The following is a 24,906-nucleotide window of genomic DNA, read 5'->3' as shown; positions in this document are numbered from 1 at the left end:
GACCTCAGCCTCAGCATAACACTATTGATACTGACTTCAGCCTCAGCATAACACTACTGATACTGACCTCAGCCTCAGCATAACACTACTGATACTGACCTCAGCCTCAGCATAACACTACTGATGCTGACCTCAGCCTCAGCATAACACTACTGATGCTGACCTCAGCCTCAGCATAACTATGGAGTCAAGTGGTTTCACTTTTCAACATTATTAGAGTTTAGTGCATTTTTGTGAATAAAATAATGTACAGTAAACCGTCTCATAATAGACGGGGGCCGCAATTTTTTCATCGGTTGTTTTACCAACTTTGAGTCCTATTTTAAGTTTGATTCCATTGCTCCATTTGACCAAATTCGTAACCATTTTGCTAGTATACTTTCATTTCTGTCAGTTGAGCACAAGAAACTGCCTATGCAATTACTATTACAGTTACCCTGTAAAGTGCACAGCAGTCAGTAATTTTGCCAGTTTTACACAAAATTAAAAATATCACTCTTAACCCTTAAACTGTCCAAATGTAGATCTGCGTTCGCTTGCATAGCGCTCCAAACGTAGATCTACGTTTTTTTTTACATGCTTTCTCATGGAGAAAATCAAGGTCGGATCGCTATGTGTGCAAACGTAGACCTATGTTTGGACAATTTAAGGGCTAAAAATCGTGCAAAATAAACATTGTAGACATTTCTGGTTGCACTAAAACAATATTTCCCTGGTTCATTCATCACATCCCCAGACCTCTCCTATATTACACTTGCCTTCCATTTTGAATTCATAATTGCACAAAAATAGGTTTACTCTATTTCTCAGATAATAAAATATAACCAGGAATGATTGGTCATGGTTTACAATGTCCCAATAATTGAATCCGATCTATTAAAAACCCATGAAGCAGATTGAGGACGTAGGGGGCCTTACCCATCCTCAGAAAAATTGTCAGAAAATCAAATATTTCTGCTACTTTGAGCCCAATTTCAATTTACTTTTTGTTCTGACACCAATCAAAATCATCTGTTTCGGTAATTGTCTTCCATTCTATAAAATGCTACCAAGAAACAGCCAGTAAAACCATAAAAAGCATCCTAGAAAACAAAAGTCACTATTTTAACCCTTAACCCTTTCAGGGTCCGTCCCGTAGATCTACGGCTTTACGTTCAGGGTCCAAACCGTAGATCTACGCCTTGAGCTCAGCTCACTCTGATAAACTGTGAGTGGTACATTTGGGCCTAGATATGAGAGAATACATCTATGTGGTATGTGTGCACCACATAAAACAGATCCTGCAGCACACTGTGTATAATGAGAGAAAAAAAATGAAATCATGATTTTTCGATTAAAACAGCAACTTTGCAGTGTTTTTTCGTATGTTTTTTATAGTTGTATTTGCGATTTCTTGGTCTCATTTGATAGAATGGAAGACATATTACAGAAATAGAGATGATTTTGATTGGTTTTAGCACTGGAAATGGCTTGAAACTGAGCTCAAAGTAGCGGAAATGTTAAATTTTTGCCGATATTCAAGAGTAAACAAACGACCTCACACGTCTAATACACGTCAGCTGGTGGGTCTAATATACATTCACAAATATGGTGATGATATTTATACAATTATTACAGTATTGCATAACAGTAAATCTTCTATTTTTTGGTGTGAATAAAAATTCATTATGTGAATAAAAAATCAAAATGGAATTTATTTGTAAAGCCTCAAAACATAACTAATGAACAGAGGAAATGTTAGTTTAGTGCCAGGAATGCCTACATTGTTCATTCTGGACCCTATTTTGAAATTGGAATATTTTGAACTTTGTGTTAAATTGGCCAAATTAACAATTTCCGATCACTTTATTTTGTAGTTGAAACAGTTGACTTGGCGATTTCTTGTGCTCAATCGATAGAATAGAAGTAATACTAGTGAAATAGCTAAGAATTTGGTTGATTGGAATAATGTAATTGGCCTAAAATGGGAGTCAAAGTCGGCAAAATCGCCGATTCGTAAATATCGCTGACACATCAAAATTCGCGAGAGCATAATTTCGTCAATTTTCCACCAAATTTCGTACTTTTTGTTTTATTACCTTCACAAAAAGATTCTCTACGATTTCATAAGAAAAAATAAAATTTTTTTTTTTTGAAAATTCTTGGACACTGGTGCGTGACTCCAGATTTGGGCCTTGGACCCTGAAAGGGTTAAACGGTCCAAGCGTATATATACGTTCTCTCGCGTAGTGCCCCTAATGTATATATACGTTTCCTTTGTCATTCATTCAACATTGGCAAGATAAGCCTGAGTCACCTAGACATGAGAGAATGGGTATGCGCACTCACTGTGCACCATATGAAAAAAATTGGGGACACCTGAGTACCATATGCTCTCTCTTCCTATTAAAAAATAATTTTTTTTTTCTCAAAAAATTCGGGGTGCTACCCGAGAGAACCTATATATACGTTTGGACCGTTTAAGGGTTAAACCAAACACATGGTCAGAGTTTTGCTTTTCCCATAATGCACTGCATAGGGCAGAATTTTTGCTGTGCACACTCACCATGCAGACCCATTCTCTCATATCTAGGCCAAAATTTACCAGTCACAGCTTATCTGAGTGAGCTGAGCTCATGATGTAGATCTACAGGAGGGGCCCTGGTCTTGATGGCCAGGGCCCCTCCTGTAGATCTACATCATGAGAGAATGTGGGAATGTAATTTATCCCTGAAAGGGTTAAATTACATTCCCACATAGAATTAACATATTTTATGGTGTCAGATGCTATTTTTTTTTTTTTTTTTTTTTTTTTTTTTTTTTCAAAAAATAAGTCTCAAATTTACCTAGCATCTTGGAGGCCGAAGTATAGTTATCCTTTTTTTTTCCCAAATTTAGCCTATCAAAATTAGGGTGGGTATCCTCAACACCAGATTTGTTCAATAAAATTAGCAGGTTTGCACCAGCACAGCTCACAACTAAGCTCGGCCTTTCTTTTGGTTAGATACTTCATATTTTTAAACACTCTAGTCGTCTCTCACTGTGGCAGGGTGATCCCGACAAAGAAAACGCCTCCACCATCACTCATTCAGTCGCTGTCTTGCCAGAGGGGCACTGACATCACAGTTCACATCACCCTCCAAGCCATTTGAGCTTATGCACAAAAAAAATACCCCTTATTTTCGAAATAAATTTCACAAATCGGCACTGTCACAGCTTGGCTACAATCTGAATCTTCCTCTAAGATAAACTAACTCTGAAAGTTCAAAGTCAATCAGAAGATGAATTTTCGGTTTTATCACATGGAACTCTTGAAGGCAGGAAAAAGATTTTCCAACAGCCACTGTGGATATACATAACTGGTGAGAGTATTAAGAAACAGGGGAAAATTAAGATAAGAATATAAAAAGTCACTAGAATTTAATTCATGTTAAGTGTTCAACCTACATAGGTCATTCAGAGTAAGACGTGGTGGAAGCTTGATCCTCCGTCTGCTGAGCACCAGACAGACATGCTTCTTATTTGTACTCGCCTAGAAGTTTATTAGATTACCTGTCATTTTGTATTGTCATGAGGCAAAGGAAAAACGAGCATTCCTGCCAGTGCAAAACATTTAATAGGCTTCAAGTTAATGCTCATAACAGGAGGGTAGTACCTGCCTGGATGATTACTATCTTATCGACCTATGTCAGGACACGGGATGACTTCTCTCCTTTTATGTGATTGAGCTCTATCTTATTTATCAATTCTTAATTGTGTGTGAGAGCATGTTAGATAGGAGTGAATGGAGACAAATGGTTTTTGGGACCTGACGAGCTGTTGGAGTGTGAGCAGGGTAATATTTTGTGAAGGGATTCAGGGAATCCAGTTAGCTGGACTTGAGAAGTACAATGCCTATACTTTAAAGGAGGGGTTTGGGATATTGGCAGTTTGGAGTGACTATCTAAACTGTTGTATCTGCGTGCCTCTGCAAAGACAGTGATTATGTATGAGTGATAGTGAAAGTTTTTTCTTTCTTTTGGGTCACCCTGCCTCGGTGGGAGACAGCCGATGTGTTAAAAAAAAAAATAGGAAAAATTATATAGCATTACTGACTTAATTAAAAAATTAATTATGTAGCTATTAAAGGTTAAGAAGGTGAAAGTTCAAGATATGATTTCAGTAAAAGCAATTTTTTTTATACATTTAATAGATGAGAGAAAAGGGGAAACTGGAAAAATATCTAGAAATTTTTCCTAGCTTTGTGGTTTACAGATAATTTCTTACAAATTTATACTGTTTCATTAGAGTACAGTATAGTGTAAAATCTAATTAAAGCTAATTATGTAATAATGCTAGTTTTTCAGCAAACATGATTTGGAAAAAATATAAATCAGTATAACAATTTATATAAGCATGTTTCCTTTCATTTTTCTTTTCTGCTTTACTGTATGATCATATTTGTCTAACATGATTGCATGAAATTACTGTTGATCTAAGATACTGACTGCTGAGGGTGTGCATGTGTTGGTGTGGTGCTTTCTTTGTTGACTAACTTGTGGTTGTGGTGTTTTCAGCATGCTGCTGCTGCTGCTGCTGTCCACACTCACAGTGCGGCTGCTCCCATGCCTGCTTCCTCTGTGTCAGGTGCCCCCAAGGGTGGGCTGGCTCACTACTACCATGCAGGAGATGTAACAGAGTACCAGCAGCAGCCTGTGGCTCGCCACCATCCCCACCATCCATCACAGGTCAATGCTAGTGGTGGCGGTGGGGGTGGTGGAAGTGGGAGTGGGGGTAATGGTGGTGGTGGTGGTGGCAGCAGTGGTGGTAGTGGTGGTGGTGGTACTGGTGTTGGTGGTGGGGAACGCTACCTTACGTCCCCACCATTGTCCACCCCTCCCTCTGTTCACACTCCCCCTCCTGCCCACCAACACACACAGGTCAGTGCCCTCGCATGCTTCATGCACTTCTCCTTGTTATTACAGTAACATACTTGAGATGATCTAATGCTTAAGAGAATGTGATTTCGTCCCTGAGATTCAAAGATTGCTTACGATTTTAAGCATTTTATGATAGCTTGGCATTGACATACTTATGGATAACAGTTCAACACTGACATTGTATTTTTTAATAAACTATAAATTTTTTATTCATAGATATAACATTGGCTGTTTACTGAACACAGATTTTATAGATATTTTGCTAGATATATACAAGTAGTTTTTTAGCATGCCAGCCGTCTTCCCCCAAGATAGGACGGCCCAAAAGAAATATGGTAAAACTTACCATCTTGAATGACTGTGAAAATAGGCATGTTTCTTCTTTGTTGGATTATCCTACCTCATTGGTAGATGGCTGGTGTGTTAAAAATAGTTGTGTTTGTTTAGATGTCATTATTTGGTAATTTGCAAATTAGAAACACTGTATCCATTATGCACAATTTTGGATTTCACTTGTAGTATATATAAAGTGTGGTATAAGTCGCTAATTTTCTATTGATTCTACAATCCTGTAAATTAGAAAAAAGGTTAACACTGTACCAGCAGAGTTCTCTAAACTGCAGCTTGCTGGTAGCAGCAACTTCAAATATTTAGAAATAATACCACTAATAAACCCTCATTCATTTATTTATATGACTAATTTTTTTCTTTGGCCTGCAAAAATGTGTAAACTATATAAAATGGCAACCATAGTGAAAAGTTTGGAGACCCCTGCTGTACAGCAATGAATTTCTACTTTACCGTAATATAATCAACTCACTACTGCACTCTGTATTAACAGTAATTGTTGCCAAACAAGGGCAAGCAAATACAAATTCTTGTCATCAGAGCGACTTACATCACACCCCACATATTATTTTGATATTCCTGGATACTTTTTTGCTTTCCTCTGTTTATTTTGTTATGCTTCATTTCAGGAGAGTTTTGAATTCTCCCCTTTACATTGACTAAAATCTTGTTCATGTTCATTGTTAGGGAAGAGGGGAATGTTCATTATGCACTGGAACGATAACTAACGGATTTAACATCAGCAAATCGTAGAAGAGGTGACTAAAATACCGGCAGCAAGGGGCTATAACCCCTTCTCCTGTATATATTACTATATTGGCAGTTTGGAGGGATATGTTGTGTATCTTTATACGTATATGCTTCTAAACTGTTGTATTCTGAGCACCTCTGCAAAAACAGTGATAATGTGTGAGTGTGGTGAAAGTGTTGAATGATGATGAAAGTATTTTCTTTTTGGGGATTTTCTTTCTTTTTTGGGTGACCCTGCCTTGGTGGGAGACGGCCGACTTGTTGAAAAAAAAGAAAAAAGAAAAACATCTGTTTTACTGTTTAGGTCGCCTAGCTTCAGTGGGAGACAGCTGGTACATTAAAAGGAAAATAGAAACAAAGCTGGAACTAAACCTGGTTAGAATGAAATATATTAGCTATGGGCTAACTAAAAATAAAGCTAATAATGCAGTGAAACGATAGATTGTAAAATAAACAGTAAAATAGAAAAGTAGCTACAGACAAAGTGGTTAGTTGTTGGCTGTACAGAAGAGAAATTATATAGAAAAACCAAGAGGTAAAGGATTAGGCCACAGGGGCATTGACCCCTTCCAGGTATGTCGATAAACAAGAAAAACTCAGTATAATCATAAAATACACGTTTCCAGCATGATGAGGCATTTAGCGGAGTTCAGAAGTAGGCAAATGTGGAACAAAAATGAATATTCCTTTGAAAATCACATCCAGGAAGGAAAAAATTATTGGAGAGACCAAGGATGTGTGATAATATAGGACTGATAAACATAATCATATGGCAAGATCTATTGAAAAAAAGATGGTACTTTAAGAATTACAAATAAAATGGCACTAAAGATACAAATATGATGGTACGTTAAAAGTATGAGGTATATACAGCTCCATTGTACTTAATAGTGATACTAATATTAATAATTAAGACACAACATTTGAGTATCTTTTCTGGAAACAATTCACCAGCTAGTGGCTTTTTCAGTCCAGTGCAGAAAAAGGCGGAAGACAAGGAGGAGTTGAGGTAATTGGTCCCTCAACCTGGAGTCTGTATTAAATCCATTAATCAAGATTGTTACACAAGTGTCTCATTTATAGACTTATTGGTTTTCTAAACTGTATATTCAGATATTGTAATGTTGTTGTAGGGTCTTACTACATTCTTCAACTACTTTATTCCCAATCATCTCTCATACATATAGGATTTACATTTAATATTTTTTACCCATGATTAAAACCATTAATGTAATGTTTTCTTTTAGGGTGAAATGATGAGAGGAGTACCACCTGCATACCTGCCACACATGTATCCCTCGCAGTATTATGGTATTTATGGTAAGTTGAGTGTAGCCTTGAAAACTCTACTGAATTATTGGTATGTGAATTGCATTATTGAAATGTTGAGCACTGAAAAGTCTCATTTGTTGTAGAGGGAAATTCACTAAGGAAAATGTATTAATACTGTATGAATGTTGGTAGAATTACCGACAATATATTAAGAGGACACAAGTGCAACTAATGTGACATTTTATTGTGGAAGCGTTTTGCTCTCCAGGAGCTTTGTCAATGGCTTGATAAAGCTCCTGGAGAGCGAAACGTTGCCACAATAAAATGTCACATTAGTTGCATTTGTGTCCTTTATGTATTTATACTGTATAGTGTAAGGTAAGTGGGAACAAAATACAGTGGACCCCCGACTCACGATATTAATTCGTTCCAGAAGGCTGTTTGGGTGCCGTTACCGAATGAATTTGCTCACATAAGGAATATTGTAAATTAGATTAGTCTATTTCAGACCCCCAAAAATACACTTACAGAAGCACTAACAAAAATACACTTACATAATTGTTCGAGTTGGGAGCTGATCGTAAGTCGGGGGTCCACTGTATAGAGATGAACTATAGTAAACAGTGTAAGAGATGTAAAAAAAATGTGTGCTTAGCTCTGTTGACTCATATAATGTATATGCATAACCTCCAAGTTTTGTAGAAGTAGAAACAACAGCATGTAGTGAGTTAGGTTCCTGTAATGCAAAATGTGCTGTTTGTGCTAAATATTGAACTTATAATTTTGGTACATACCGTATTTGGAATTTTGGTATTTTCCAGTTTATATTGTTGAATGTCATATCTGCATGCCTTTGGCAAGACAATGATAATATGAATGATAGTGGAAGTTTTTCTTTTTTGGGTCACCCTGCCTTGGTGGGAGACAGCCAACGTGTTAAAAAAAATTAGTTGAAACCTGCATGTGACTTATGCACTGGGAATATTTACTGATGGATGCCACTTTCTCTAGGAGGCGACAAGATAATAACACCATTACCACTGGACATGAAGCTAGAGAAAGGGGAAGCAGAGAAGCTGGAGCCTAGGTCTGGTACCGGTACTCCAGGTCCAGCTGACTTCCCTCCAAGATCGAGCGGTGCTTCTGCGACCCTTGCTCCCCGTGGACAGTCTTCACCTCATGTGCTGGCATCTCCACACCATGATCGCTCAACAGACTCTCCACAGGTATCACACTGCTTTGACACTTAGCAAATCCACTGTGTGGTACATTTATTTTAAAAAAATTTATTACATTCATCTGGATTTTAAGGAAATTTAGGTGTTGAATTTCTAATATGTTTTGCTGTACTGCCTTACAATCTGGAAATCTAAGCTTGACAAGGTTTAATGTAGAAGTAGCACTCTGCAGTTATACTTTAAAAATTAAAGGTTCTTGTTATCCAGTTTATTTTCTTTGCAGTGCAGGAGGGCCCTGCATATACAGCACCTGTTTACGGTGTTCCACATTTTTCAATTTAGCTATTGTTCCATCTGCTGGTGGGTGGAACATAATGAACAATGGCTCCATTTGAAGCCAACGAAAATGTGGAACACAGAAAGGAAGGTGCTTTATATGTGAGGTTCTTTTGCATTCACAGTAACTTTATTCATTGTTTGCAGGATGTTTCAAAAATTGTTATCCCTGGGTCCATTACATTTGTATTATTCTTTCTTGCATTGTTCTGTTGCATTTTCCCATAGTTGAGTTACAGAATTTCCTCATTGAAAGTTTTACAAAAAATATATTTTAATGATAAAATTTGAAAATGCATTAGAACTGTTTTGATGAAAATAAGCAATGTTTTTCAGGTGGCCATGGTGTACACACGATTGTATGACCACCGCTATTACTATCCTGGGCGTGCTGGCACTCCAGGAGCTCCTGGTACTGCAGAGCATGAAGCTAGAAGTCGCATCTCATCACCTTCTGCTGCAGGACATGTCTACCCAACCATTCCCCCAACAGAAGTTCATCACCAGTCAATGGTACAAATTTCACAACAGCAGTTTACTTCACAAATTCCTCCTCAGCTGCAAATGCTGTTACAGGTAAGAAATTATATACCTAATAAGATTATTTAAAAAAAAAAATATGATTTTTATATAGAGAACGTATTAAGATTTATTGGCTATTCACCTGTGTAATATGGACCAGTAGACCTGCTGTAGTGTTTGTGCTTTTTTATATTCTCATCTCTCCATACCAGAGTACAATTATTTGAGTGGATATTGTGCTGGCCAAGCAACCTGCTGATATTTCCAAGAAAGATCACCCCTTTGGCCTAGTCTCAAACCAAACCTCGTTGATGGCCTGATCAATTTGGCTGTTGCTCACTGCAGGCACACTGTGCCAACTGAGAGGGAGCTGTGTAAAGAAACTTGTCAAGTTCCAGTGGGAGGCCAAATTAAAAAAAAAAAAAAAAAAAAACTTTTTTAGGAGGATGTGCTTTGACAAGAACTGTTTTATCAAGTAATGTATAATTATATTCTCACAAACTTGTGATAAAAAAGTAATTAGTCTAGAAATATTCAGCCAAACTGAAGAATTCGCAACTAATCTACAAGTTTGAAATGAAATATCAAGTTATACCTCCAGTTTGTGTTGTAACCATGCTGTTAACTGTTTCTAAAAATCAGGAAGACATCCCATTTATTTAACCCCTTGACTGTCGTAACCCTAAATTCTGAGGTGTCTCCTGGTGTCGCAAAATTTCAAAAAGAAAAAAAAAATAATGTTTTCTTATGAAATGATAAAGAATCTTTTCCCGATTGTAATGACACCAAAAGAACGAAATTACACTCTCGTGAAGTTAGAGACCATGGTGATATTTATGAATCCGCGATTTTGCCCACTTTGAGCCCTACTTTCGGCAAATTCCATTGTTCCAGTCGACCAAACTCGTAGCTATTTCTTTAGAACTTTATTTTTTCTATCGATTGAGTACAAGAAACTTTTCATTTACCGATTTCAACTACCCAAGAACGTGGTCAGAAATTTGCAATTTGGCCAATTTCACGAAAATTAAAAAATATGGCAATTTCAAAATAGGGTCCAGAATGAACAACGCAGACATTGCTGGCTGCAAAATAACATTTTCTTTGTTCATCAGTCAGGCCCCTCTGATATTACTCTTGCTTTCTATTTTGAATTTTTATTCAAACAAAAAATAGAAGATTTATTGTTATGCAGACTACTGCAATATTGTAATAATTGTATAAAAAATGTCACCCCATTCATGAGTGCATATTAGAATGGCTACTTGGACATTTATTGGAAAATGACATCATTTGTTTACTTTTGAACATCGGCAAAAATCAAACATTTCCCCTACTTTGAGATCCAATTCAAGGTTCTTTTCATAGTAAAACCAATCAAAATCACCTCTATTTCTATAATATGTTTTCCATTCTATCAACTGAGACCAAGAAAACGAAAATACAACCATAAATACTATATGAAAATATACCACAAAGTCGGCATTTTAATTAAAAAAAAAAAACGGTTGGATTTTTTTTTTCTCATTATGCACTGCGTGCTGCAGGATTTTTTTTATATGGTGCACACTGACCACACAGACCCATTCTCTCACGTGTGGGCTTACCAGCTTTCTCCTGCTTGATTTGAAGCAGCTAGAATTTATGAGTATATATATGTCAAAAACAGTGGCTCGTGAGACGTATATGTATGACCAAAACAGTCAAAGGGTTAACTTGTAAGTCTGCAGTAGTTACTCCTGAATCATAAATGGATTGACTCGAGTACTATTCCAGGGCCTTCACTGATATTGGGGAGTTGGGTCATTAAAATATGTACAAGTAAGTATTGTTCTTAAATCTGCCAATATTTATGAGAACTCGCTTTTTCAAAGCTTCCTTTTTTCTCTTGCTTGAGCTGGGGTTAGAGGCGAGGGAAACCTCATGCATCATCTTTCTTAGGTAATTAAAGTACCTTTGGTGTTAGTTATGTGAAGGTAAACTTCCAGCAAATGTAAAAGAATTCAGCAATTGGGTTTTGTCTGTTTTAAAACTACAGTGATAGCCACTTGATCTGTGAAAAGAGAATGTGGAATGAATTAAACTTCCCAGCAGAGAAAAATAATTAAGAAAAGGATTTAGAGCTGGAGAAAATGGAACACTCCAATGTGAGTTGGTCCAGAAAATGCAAAAAATCAAAGCACATGGGCTTTAATGCTGTGTAGCTGGAGGAAGAGGGAAATGGGGATGGATACAGTATGGAGAAAAAAAGCTCTATATATAGCTGGACTTTAGTCCTGAGGGTGGAAAGTACAGTGTCTGCACTCCAAAGGAAGGGGTGGGGATATTTGCTGTTTGGAGGGAACACCTGAGTGTTGTATCTACGCACTTTTGGCAAGGCAGTGATAATGTGAAAGTGTTTCTTTTTCCGGTCACCCTGCCTATGTGAGTGGGAGACGGTCAGTCTGTTAAAAAATATATACATGGGAGGATAAAACCCATATTGTTTTTTTTATCATCACACTGGCCGATTCTCACCAAGGCAGGGTGGCCCGAAAAAGAAAAACTCACCATCATTCACTCCATCACTGTCTTGCCAGAAGGGTGCTTTACACTACAGTTATAAAACTGCAACATTAACACCCCTCCTTCAGAGTGCAGGCACTGTACTTCCCATCTCCAGGACTCAAGTCCGGCCTGCCGGTTTCCCTGAACCCCTTCATAAATGTTACTTTGCTCACACTCCAACAGCACATCAAGTATTAAAAACCATTTGTCTCCATTCACTCCTATCAAACACGCTCACGCATGCCCGCTGGAAGTCCAAGCCCCTCGCACACAAAACCTCCTTTACCCCCTCCCTCCAACCTTTCCTAGGCCGACCCCTACCCCGCCTTCCTTCCACTACAGACTGATGCACTCTTGAAGTCACTCTGTTTCGCTCCATTCTCTCTACATGTCCGAACCACCTCAACAACCCTTCCTCAGCCCTCTGGACAACAGTTTTGGTAATCCCGCACCTCCTCCTAACTTCCAAACTATGAATTCTATGCATTATATTCACACCACACATTGCCCTCAGACATGACATCTCCACTGCCTCCAGCCTTTCCTCACTGCAACATTCATCACCCATGCTTCACACCCATATAAGAGCATTGGTAAAACTATACTCTCATACATTCCCCTCTTTGCCTCCAAGGACAAAGTTCTTTGTCTCCACAGACTCCTAAGTGCACCGCTCATCCTTTTTCCCTCATCAATTCTATGATTCACCTCATCTTTCATAGACCCATCCGCTGACATGTCCACTCCCAAATATCTGAATACATTCACCTCCTCCATACTCTCTCCCTCCAATCCGATATCGAATCTTTTATCACCTAATCTTTTTGTTATCCTCATAACCTTACTCTTTCCTGTATTCACTTTTAATTTTCTTCTTTTGCACACCCTACCAAATTCATCCACCAACCTCTGCAACTGCTCTTCAGAATCTCCCAAGAGAACAGTGTCATCAGCAAAGAGCAACTGTGACAACTCCCACTTTGTGTGATTCTTTATCTTTTAACTCCATGCCTCTTGCCAAGACCCTTGCATTTACTTCTCTTACAACCCCATTTTTTTTTTTTTATTATCACACCGGCCGATTCCCACCAAGGCAGGGTGGCCCGAAAAAGAAAAACTTTCACCATCATTCACTCCATCACTGTCTTGCCAGAAGGGTGCTTTACACTACAGTTTTTAAACTGCAACATTAACACCCCTCCTTCAGAGTGCAGGCACTGTACTTCCCATCTCCAGGACTCAAGTCCGGCCTGCCGGTTTCCCTGAATCCCTTCATAAATGTTACTTTGCTCACACTCCAACAGCACGTCAAGTATTAAAAACCATTTGTCTCCATTCACTCCTATCAAACACGCTCACGCATGCCTGCTGGAAGTCCAAGCCCCTCGCACACAAAACCTCCTTTCCCCCCTCCCTCCAACCCTTCCTAGGCCGACCCCTACCCCGCCTTCCTTCCACTACAGACTGATACACTCTTGAAGTCATTCTGTTTCGCTCCATTCTCTCTACATGTCCGAACCACCTCAACAACCCTTCCTCAGCCCTCTGGACAACAGTTTTGGTAATCCCGCACCTCCTCCTAACTTCCAAACTACGAATTCTCTGCATTATATTCACACCACACATTGCCCTCAGACATGACATCTCCACTGCCTCCAGCCTTCTCCTCGCTGCAACATTCATCACCCACGCTTCACACCCATATAAGAGCGTTGGTAAAACTATACTCTCATACATTCCCCTCTTTGCCTCCAAGGACAAAGTTCTTTGTCTCCACAGACTCCTAAGTGCACCACTCACTCTTTTTCCCTCATCAATTCTATGATTCACCTCATCTTTCATAGACCCATCCGCTGACACGTCCACTCCCAAATATCTGAATACGTTCACCTCCTCCATACTCTCTCCCTCCAATCTGATATTCAATCTTTCATCACCTAATCTTTTTGTTATCCTCATAACCTTACTCTTTCCTGTATTCACCTTTAATTTTCTTCTTTTGCACACCCTACCAAATTCATCCACCAATCTCTGCAACTTCTCTTCAGAATCTCCCAAGAGCACAGTGTCATCAGCAAAGAGCAGCTGTGACAACTCCCACTTTGTGTGTGATTCTTTATCTTTTAACTCCACGCCTCTTGCCAAGACCCTTGCATTTACTTCTCTTACAACCCCATCTATAAATATATTAAACAACCATGGTGACATCACACATCCCTGTCTAAGGCCTACTTTTACTGGGAAATAATCTCCCTCTTTCCTACATACTCTAACTTGAGCCTCACTATCCTCATAAAAACTCTTCACTGCTTTCAGTAACGTACCTCCTACACCATACACCTGCAACATCTGCCACATTGCCCCCCTATCCACCCTGTCATACGCCTTTTCCAAATCCATAAATGCCACAAAAACCTCTTTAGCCTTATCTAAATACTGTTCACTTATATGTTTCACTGTAAACACCTGGTCCACACACCCCCTACCTTTCCTAAAGCCTCCTTGTTCATCTGCTATCCTATTCTCCATCTTACTCTTAATTCTTTCAATAATAACCCATATAGAAACAAAAAAGCAGCAAGGCAAGTTTGTATATTTTGACTTCCAATACTCCACTTGATATCTCAGGTGGAGATTGATACATATAAAATCTCTTTTTTTTTTTGTTTCCATGTTGGTTATAAGTGTAAAGTATACTTTGATGCACCAACACCTGTACACAGTTTGTATAAAAAATAGAATCTGTTGAGAAGGTTTTTTTTTATTAACACATTGGCTGCTGTAAGGGCACAGTATCATATTTGGATAACTTAAGAACATAAGAAAGAAGGACCACTGCTGCAAGCTTACTGACCCATGCGAAGCAGGTCCATGCCCCCCCTCCTCCTGGAGTAGCCCAATGATGCACCTTTCACTTAACCCTGAAACTGTCCAAACGTAGATCTACGTTTTTTCAACATTTGAAAGTATGTAAAAAAAGTAGATCTTCTTTTCCTTTTTTACATTTGAAAACGTGTAAAAAAAACTTTGATCTACTTTTTTTTTTTTTTTTTTTTGTTTGAAAATATGTAAAAAAAAATGTAGATCTACTTTTGGAGCACTATGCATGTGAACATAGATCTGCTTGGACAGTTTAAGGGTTAAGGAAGGAGCACGGCATCAGACCTAGTAGTACAAGCTAGTCAGGTTCAACTCACACCCACCCATACCCACTCGTGTATTTATCTAACCTATTTTTAAAACTACACAACGTTTTAGCCTCTATGACTGTACTTGGGAGTTTGTTCCACTCATCCACAACTCTTACCAAACCAGTGCTTTCCTATATCATTCCTGAATCTAAATTTTTCCAACTTGAAACCATTGCTGCGAGTCCTGCCTTGGCTGAAAATTTTCAGCATGCTATTTACATCCCCTTTATTTATTCCTGTTTATACACCTCGATCATATCCCCTCTGATTCTATGCCTTTCGAGAGAGTGCAGATTCAGGGCTCTCAGTCTGTCCTCATAGGGAAGGTTTCTGATACATGGGATCAACTTTGCCATCCTCCTCTGTATGTTTTCCAGCGCATTTATATCCATTCTGTAATACAGTGACCAGAACTGTGCAGCATAATCTAAATGAGACCTAACCAAGGATATATAGAGTTGAAAAACAACCTGAGGACTTCTATTATTTATACTTCTAGATATGAAGCCAAGAATTCTGTTAGCTTTAATGCGAACACTAATGCACTGTTGTCTTGGTTTTAGATTACTGCTAACCAGAACTCATAAATCCTTCTTGCAGTCAGTAATATTAAGATCTACATTATTTAGTTTATAGGTGGCAAGGTATTTTCCTGTCCAACATTTAGAACTTGGCATTTGTCTATATTAACCCTTAAACTCTCCAAACGTAGATCTACGTTCACTCGCGTGGTGCTCCGAATATTTTGAAAAATAAAAAAAATTGTTTTTTCCTTTTAAAATGAAGAGCACATTTTTCTACATGTTATATAATTACAAAATTTTAGGGTCAGTATTTACCGAAATATAAGACCGTGAAGTTGGTACTGGATGCTCAACTGTCGGCAACACCAACTCCTGCTGCTTGCAGAAGTTTTGCCAATACTATAACTTTTTTCTCATTTTTATTTTAATTTATATATTTTTGGAGCGAAACAGAATGACTTCAAGAGTGTATCAGTCTGAGTGTATCAGTCTGTGACAACTCCCACAAAGTGGGAGTTGTAACAGCTGCTCTTTGCTGATGACACTGTGCTCTTGGGAGATTCTGAAGAGAAGCTGCAGAGATTGGTGGATGAATTTGGTAGGGTGTGCAAAAGAAGAAAATTAAAGGTGAATACAGGAAAGAGTAAGGTTATGAGGATAACAAAAAGATTAGGTGATGAAAGATTGAATATCAGATTGGAGGGAGAGAGTATGGAGGAGGTGAACGTATTCAGATATTTGGGAGTGGACGTGTCAGCGGATGGGTCTATGAAAGATGAGGTGAATCATAGAATTGATGAGGGAAAAAGAGTGAGTGGTGCACTTAGGAGTCTGTGGAGACAAAGAACTTTGTCCTTGGAGGCAAAGAGGGGAATGTATGAGAGTATAGTTTTACCAACGCTCTTATATGGGTGTGAAGCGTGGGTGATGAATGTTGCAGCGAGGAGAAGGCTGGAGGCAGTGGAGATGTCATGTCTGAGGGCAATGTGTGGTGTGAATATAATGCAGAGAATTCGTAGTTTGGAAGTTAGGAGGAGGTGCGGGATTACCAAAACTGTTGTCCAGAGGGCTGAGGAAGGGTTGTTGAGGTGGTTCGGACATGTAGAGAGAATGGAGCGAAACAGAATGACTTCAAGAGTGTATCAGTCTGTAGTGGAAGGAAGGCGGGGTAGGGGTCGGCCTAGGAAGGGTTGGAGGGAGGGGGTAAAGGAGGTTTTGTGTGCGAGGGGCTTGGACTTCCAGCAGGCATGCGTGAGCATGTTTGATAGGAGTGAATGGAGACAAATGGTTTTTAATACTTGACGTGCTGTTGGAGTGTGAGCAAAGTAATATTTATGAAGGGATTCAGGGAAACCGGCAGGCCGGACTTGAGTCCTGGAGATGGGAAGTACAGTGCCTGCACTCTGAAGGAGGGTTGTTAATGTTGCAGTTTAAAAACTGTAGTGTAAAGCACCCTTCTGGCAAGACAGTGATGGAGTGAATGATGGTGAAAGTTTTTCTTTTTCGGGCCACCCTGCCTTGGTGGGAATCGGCCAGTGTGATAATAAAAAAAAAAAAAATATTTTTTATGTTCTGATAATTACAATTTATAATAATTCTTGTAATTTCATAGCCAATCTTTGTTCTGACACTAATATTAGATACTGAAATAGTGCTCAAATAGTCACAATCACATTGACAGGTGAACATTTACACCTGCCTGGGTTATTTACTATTGTCTAGAAATATATACAAAATATTTACAGGTCCCAGCAATGTTTTAGATACCCTGGCATATACCTTGAAGCATGTTGTTATGAAAGGCATCCCTATAATACTGTTGACAGTCTAGTGACATTTGATAAATGCACACTGCTCCAGCTCTCCCTCGCTGTATTTGTTATCACTGTTACACACAAACATGTCTTGTGTGTCTGTCTATTTATATCTGTCTACCTGCCTGTCTGTCTATCTGTCTCTGCTTATCTGTCTTTCTGGAGTATAGGATATCAAACTCCTTGAAGAATCGTGTTATGACGTCTGTTATCAGCTTGGTGGCATTTGATAAATGGGTTCTTGGGGAGCCCTGGCTTTGTTTTTACTGATACACACAAACATGTTTCTGTCTGTCTGTCTGTCTCTATCTTTGCCTGGAATTTTTTATTATCCTAGGTAATTTACACTATGCATAATAACTGTACTTATGTGTACATGTGAGACAGAGATACAGATAGATATATGGATAGACAGAGAGACAGCCAAAGCAAGCCAGCCGGCCAACCTGCCGAATGCATAAGAAAGAGGGAGCACTGCAGCAGGCCTACTGGCCCATGCAAGGCAGGTACATGTCACACTCCCCCCCCCCCCCTAGCTTAGACAAATGGCCCACCTAGTCAGGCCACATCCATTGACTAGCACAAGCTAGTAAGGTCCAGCTCACATCCACCCACACTCACTCATGTATTTATCTAACCTGTTAATGCAACATGGCATCAGTGAATTCCTGGTGTTTGCCATGCTATTTGCACTAGCTGGCGCTCAATTGAACTGGTGCTCCCACAAGGTACTAAGTGCTCCCAGATTTTTTAAAAGTGCACAGACCCATTCTTTCATGTCTAGGTGACTCAAGCCTATTGTGCCAAATTTGAAGGAATGAAAAATAAAATGTTGATCTATGTTTGGAGCGCTACACGTGCAAACGTAGATCTATGTTTGGACAGTTTAAGGGTTAAACTGCATCTGCCACTTCTCTGACCATTGCATCAGTCTGTTGAAATCATCCTGGAGTGCTCTAGTGTCCTCATTAGAATGAATTGGCCGGCCTATTTTGGTGTCATTAGCAAATTTGCTTATGTCGCTATTTATTCCCACATCTATGCTGTTTATGTAAATTGTGAACAACAATGGGCCAAACACTGACCTTTGCAGAACACTGCTTGTGACGTACCCCCATTCTGATTTCTCCCCATGTATGCAAACTCTCTGCTGCCTGTTTGTCAGCTATGCCTCTACCCAGGAAAAAATTTCTCCTATTCCATGTGCCTTAAGTTTCCTCAGTAGCCTCTGATGTGGAACTCTATCAAAAGCCTTATTGAAGTCCATATACACAATACCATATTCATTACCATGATCTGCCTCCTCAAACACCTTAGTGAAAAAAGTTAGTAAATTCGTAAGATAGGAACGCCCCTTTGTAAAACCGTGTTGAGATTCATTAATCAATTTATGCCTATGAAGATGGCTACGAATTGCTTCGGCAATTATTGATTCCATAAAATTTCCCACTATGGAGGTAAGGCTTATTGGTCTATAGTCCGAAGCTAAGAACTTGTCACCTGCCTTGTAAATAGGTATTACATTTGCCATTTTCCACTTATCAGGCACTATGCCAGTTTGTAGTAATATGTTGAAAAGATTAGCCAAAGGTATACAGTAGGGCCCCCCTTTACGGCTTTCCGCTAATACGGTCATTTCAAATTATGACCAAAACTCGCTATACGGCTCCCTCCACCTGACTTTCTAATATGGTCACCGCGCCCCACCCGGTTTGTTTACATTCTCTGTGAGATACGTAAGCACTAAGTCTCTCCATTATGTCTGGAAACTCCAAAATTTTAATTGTTTTTAAAAGTTATTTCATATTTTATATATACTCTGGTAATTATACTTGTGTATACCTGTACTTAAATAAACTTACATACTGTGCTGGCTTGCAGGTACACATTAAAATCAGTAAGAGTGTTCTTTGTCTCCAGACGTCATATTAGTAATGATAATAATAATCACCGAGTCTCATTTAAATGTCGTATATTACGTTAATATACACATTTTCATTAATCCATCTATGATATTTTTTCAAAATTATATAATAAACACGATGCATAACATATAAATATGATAAATACACCCCACAGTAGAATAAATAAACATAAATATGAGATGTGGTAGCAGACGACTTGCACAAGTGACGCCATATTAGAAATAATAATAATAATAATCACCGAGTCTCATTAAATGTTGTATATTACGTTAATATACACATTTTCATTAATCCATCCATGATATTTTTTTCAAAATTATATAATAAACATGATATATAACATATAAAGATGATAAATACACCCCACAATAGAATAAATAAACATAAATATGAGATGTGGGAGCCAGATAACTTGTACAAGTGATGCCAAGAATAACATTTTTCTCTAGTCTAACATAAGAGAAAATGTGTTACTGGGGGTAACTGTAGAAAATTATTCCTTTCGTATGTATGTAAGTTTATTCAAGTACAGGTCTCCCTCAACATTCACGTTTTCAGCTTTCGCGGGCTTCACACATTCGCGAATTCCCAACCGCCAAATTCCCAGCCACCAAATTCCCAGCCGCCAAATCATATTCAAGTTTCCTGCCACCTGCGAGTCCCTACTACCCTCCCTCCGACCCCCGCAATTGGCAGCCAGCCCTCCCACCACTCAGTGTGGTGAGTGTTTTGTTTGTTCATTATTTGCTATTAAACTACAGTATAAATAATGTAAACACATTCATGACTGCATATTGGAATGGCTATTTGAACAGGTATTGGACGGTGACATCATGTGTTTACTCTTGAACACAGCAAAGAAACAAACATTTCTGCTACTGCTAATAATAACAATAGTAATAATAATAATAATAATAATAATAATACGATATAATTGAAGAAGGAAATTGTACAAAAATACGAGGGAGTGGTTGACACATCGTCAGTGTGGCTTTGTTTATGCTGGAGTGAACATTAGTCTCCCTGCTCTTCCAAACATTTCACAATAATTCATTGTTTGGTGCTTGTAGATTGAGTGTGACTGGAGTGGTAGAGGCAGTGGTAGAGGCAGTGGTAGAGGCAGTGGTAGAGGCAGTGGTAGAGGCAGTGATAGAGGTCTCAGTAGTAGTAACCAGTTACCAGTCTCAGTAGTAGTAACCAGTTACCAGTACCGTCTGACTCAACGATCAACCGTCTCTTGAGTCACGGTCTTTCATATTGTGCTGACCTCAGCAGTATTCAAAGACCCACTGGGTACTGGGCAGCCCGGCTAGCCAATTCTCAAACTAACCTGAACCAGGCTCGTTCTTCCCAGTCGGGGGAATTCGAGTGCCCCAGTCAAACCGCCCCATGGTGACAGTTGGTGATAATGAGTACACCATCCCCGTTCACAACTCCTTTGAAGCCTTAAGCAGTCTCGAGAATGACAACCCTGCTGAGGTTGTTGCTTCACATGTCTCTGACACAGATGATTTTGGGGATGGAGTAGAACAAGTCTTTTCTGATGAAAATCCACCTTTTTGTTTGCATGTAACTTCCAATGCAACCATAGGCCCTATAGTGCAAGCATCTGTTTATAATGCGCCCGTTCAATTGTTCATGGACTCTGGTGCGCAAATCAATATTATTAGGTCTAGTTTGTTTAAGGATAAGAAGTTACGACATGTCCTTCTCGTAGAACCGACTCCTGTGTCCTCCCTTAGTGGAGTATCTGGTTCTCACCTGCGTGTCCGAGGTACGACTGCCCTAACCTTTTCTATCCAAGGTAGAGACTTCACTGCTTCCTTCCTTGTTGTCGACCAGATTACTTTCCCTGGTGACCTTCTACTGGGATTTGCTTCCATGCGAGACTTACGCATTGTGCTCGACCCTTATCGATGGCATGCACAAATTGACGACTTGATCGTTCCATTCTGGGGTTACCAGCTTGGATCAGAAATCTGTCATACTGCTGCAGAGTATGATGTACGGATTAAGTCCTTACAAGCTAATGCTTTCTCCAGTAGCGTACCCAAGCGGTCAGGCACTGGTAATACTGTCACTCCCATCAGTGTTCCACCTATACCTTCAGAATTGCAGGATAGTCCGATGCCTCAAGTGTCCGAGGACGCTCAGATTGCCTTGAGTGCTCAACCTATCCCTGCAATGCCTGCTAGTTCGAGTAGTAGTTTCTCCACAGGGGACGCCTTGTCGGAAAACAATTACTTGCAACTAGTAATGCCATCTCTTGTTGACGTCACATGCCGTCTGCAGAAAGACGTTTCTGTTGCGGCTAGTGCTCTCACTAGAGTGTCTGTAGTTGTTCCTAGTGTTCCAGATGGTGATAACGTCCTAGTTGACAGTGATTCCTGCAAAGTAAAAGGTCTATTTGTTGAACCATCCTTACATGTTGTAAGAGATAGTAAGATCCATTTCTACCTGGCCAACACTTCTGGTCACAGTGTTCGCCTTAGAGCAAATACCAATCTTGTTGACCTTGTTCACTATCCTTACCCTGTTCAGGTAGAGGATGAGTTGTCACCTGACCAGTGGGTCGGTGCTATTTCTGCCGGGGAGACCTCATCCACCTCACTGGATCAATCTGTTCCACCAGTTGAGGAGAAAGACTTAGCTCCCACTGACTTCCCAGATGAAGTCAAGCGTTTGTTGACTCTGTTGAACAAACGTCGTAAAGCCATTGCTTTACCAGGTGAGAAGATGGGTATAACGAACTTATTGTCCCATCGTATTCCACTTGAACCTGGTACTAGACCTATCTACATACCTGCGTACAGAATGCCTCATTCACAAGTTGCTGTCGCAGAAGAATTGATCAATCAAATGCTTGATGATGGAGTTATTGCACCTAGCAATTCACCTTGGAATGCACCCTTGATACTAGTACCTAAGAAGGATGGTACTTGGCATCCAGTAATTGACTTTAGGAAGTTAAACGCAAAAACCATTCCAGATCGCTTTCCACTCCCTGTACTGGGTGATCTTTTACGTAATATTGGAGATAACAAAGTCTTTTCAACCCTAGATTTGTTACAAGGGTTTTGGCAAGTCCCTCTTCACGAGGACAGCCAAGAGCTAACTGCATTCTCCACTCCTACAGGTCATTATCACTTCCTCCGTATGGCATTTGGATTACGATCTTCCCCTATCACGTTCTCAAGGCTCATGACTAATATCTTTAGAGGTCTCATAGGTAATGCACTTATGGTGTACTTAGATGACGTAATCGTCATGTCTAAAGACGTGGATACACACTTGAAAAGACTTGATGTAGTACTTGGTAAGCTTGAAGAAGCCAATTTAAAGATCAAACTGTCAAAATGTCAATTTTTCAGATCAGAAATTAAGTTTCTTGGTCACGTAGTCACTCCTAGAGGGGTTACGACTGACCAAAGTAAAGTAACTGCAGTACTAAATTTTCCAACTCCCAAAACTGCTGATGCCGTAAGATCCTTTGTGGGCTTAGCAGGTTTTTATAGATCTTTCATTGCCAATTTTTCTTCCATAGCTGCTCCTCTAACTGAGTTGCTTAAGAAAGATGCTCCTTTTGTTTGGACCTTCCGTCAAGAAAGAGCATTCCAAACTCTAAAAGAAAAGCTAACTTCTGCTCCAATTTTGAAATTTCCAGATTTTTCTAAGCCTTTCTATCTGACAACTGATGCTAGTTCAATTGGCATAGGTGCCGTACTAGCTCAGAAGACCGATGGCAAGTACAACGCAGTTGCATTTGCTAGCCGAGTCCTTACAAAGGCTGAACGTAATTATACAGTAACTGAGCAAGAAGCTTTAGCAATAGTATGGTCTTTAAAGCACTTCCGAGACATTATTTATCAGTATTCTGTTCATGTCTTGACAGATCATGCTCCACTGATACCCTTATTCCAGAACAAACAACCTACTGGAAGGTTAGCTAGATGGACCTTGACTATCCAAGAGTTCAATCCCACCTTTGAGCATTTACCTGGCAAGTCAAATGTAGTCGCAGATGCCTTATCGCGACATGTTAGTATAGTAACTGCAGACCCTCCATTTAGTGCTGAAGATGTAAAGAATGCTCAACGAACAGATCCCATGTGGTCTGGTGTGATACGATTCCTGCTCCAGGAAGATCTTATTCTGACTGTGAAACCACCAGCACCCATCAGTGACTTTCTCATGAACCAAGAATTACTGTATCGAACAGCCGAGTTGGGTACTCCTAGCAGAAGAGTATACCAGTTGGTAATTCCACAGTCACTAGTGAATGTAGCCTTACAGCTAGTTCATGATGTACCAGGTGTTGCACACCCTGGTATGGATCGTTCAGTAAAACAAGCCAGATTGAAATACTTTTGGCCTCGTATGGCAACTGATATTTCTGAGTATGTTAGGAAATGTAGTGTCTGCATGCAACATAAAGGCAATGCTAATGGTCCTAATCCAATCCAAGTGTATCCAACTACTAGCGAACCTTGGGAAAGAGTTGCGCTAGATTTGTTAACTAATTTCCAATGTTCCCTCCAAGGTAACAAACATCTGTGTGTTATGGTAGACCATTTCACCAGATATTGCGAGTTAGTTCCTATTGCAGACAAGACTGCCGAGACAGTAGCTAAAGCGTTTAAAGAACGCATTATCTGCAGGCATACCACCCCTAAGTCCCTAGTAACAGATAATGGAGGTGAATTCTGTAATGAAATTCTTGAAAATTTGTGTACCTTGTACAAGATCACTAAATCCACCATTGTTCCTCATCATCCTGCCAGCAATGGGTTAGCGGAACGAACCAATAAGAAAGTACTTGATGTATTGAGAGCCACTATCAATCCCAATAGTGAAACTTGGGATGAAGTTATACCTGATGTGCAGTGTGCTATAAATTCTGCTTACAATGTTTCTATAGGTGACACTCCACATTATGCATTGTACGGTGTAGATAAACGTTTGCCTTATGAGTTGTTATATTCTAATCCGAAACCAAATTATAACCCTGATGATTTCGTAGCAACTCGTACCAGCTTAGCTCAAAGTGTTTTTAGAAGAATCCGTGAAACACTTCATAAATCAACAGCAGAATTTACAAGAGTCGCAAATACTCGAGTAAAGCCATCCAAAATCAAAGTAGGTTCGAGAGTTATGCTGACTAATTTTAACAAAACGTCTGCTATGCCAAAGCTTGATCAAAGGTTTGTTGGTCCTTATCGAGTAGTTGAACATATCACTGGTAATAAGTATAAGGTTAGAGAGATTAGTACTGGTCAGTATAAAGAATCGCATTTGGATCATATGAAGTTAGTATGTGATGATAATGATGTTCCAACCCAGACTAATGTGACAGACTCTGACAATCCTCCTGATCCTGTACTCTCTTCCTCTGATACTCAGTCAGACGACCAACCTGAATGTCGTTATTCCCTACGTACACGACAGGTATTGAGAAATCCTCAAGTATCATTTGTAACTTCCAATTCAGATTTGCCTCAAATACAGCATGAGTTAGCCAATGCTACAGAGTTTGATCCTCCCAGAGATGACACCCATTCTGCATATGTCAATCACACCCTAGCAGAGTTGGGGTTAAATGTA

The 24,906-nt window shown here is 39.5% G+C and overlaps 1 protein-coding gene across 3 annotated transcripts in view; it reads left to right on the top strand.

The window, feature by feature from the left end:
• The window catches only part of LOC128704926 (protein split ends-like), a 407,345-nt gene that overhangs the window by 366,022 nt on the left and 16,417 nt on the right, over positions 1–24,906 (top strand). For 2 of the 3 annotated variants that reach the window (XM_070104316.1, XM_070104315.1), the window contains exons 11-14: positions 4,536–4,898; positions 7,244–7,316; positions 8,280–8,494; positions 9,119–9,358. In XM_070104316.1, coding sequence (XP_069960417.1) covers positions 4,536–4,898; positions 7,244–7,316; positions 8,280–8,494; positions 9,119–9,358 — 891 coding nt within the window. The remainder of the gene's footprint in view (positions 1–4,535; positions 4,899–7,243; positions 7,317–8,279; positions 8,495–9,118; positions 9,359–24,906) is intronic. The other variant, XM_070104317.1, reaches the window with a different exon arrangement.

Source organism: Cherax quadricarinatus, chromosome 91 (genome assembly GCF_038502225.1).
Source record: "Cherax quadricarinatus isolate ZL_2023a chromosome 91, ASM3850222v1, whole genome shotgun sequence".
Taxonomy (NCBI): Eukaryota; Metazoa; Arthropoda; class Malacostraca; order Decapoda; family Parastacidae; genus Cherax; species Cherax quadricarinatus.
Note: the sequence above shows the minus strand (reverse complement) of the source record. Positions and strands in the feature narration are given on the sequence as shown.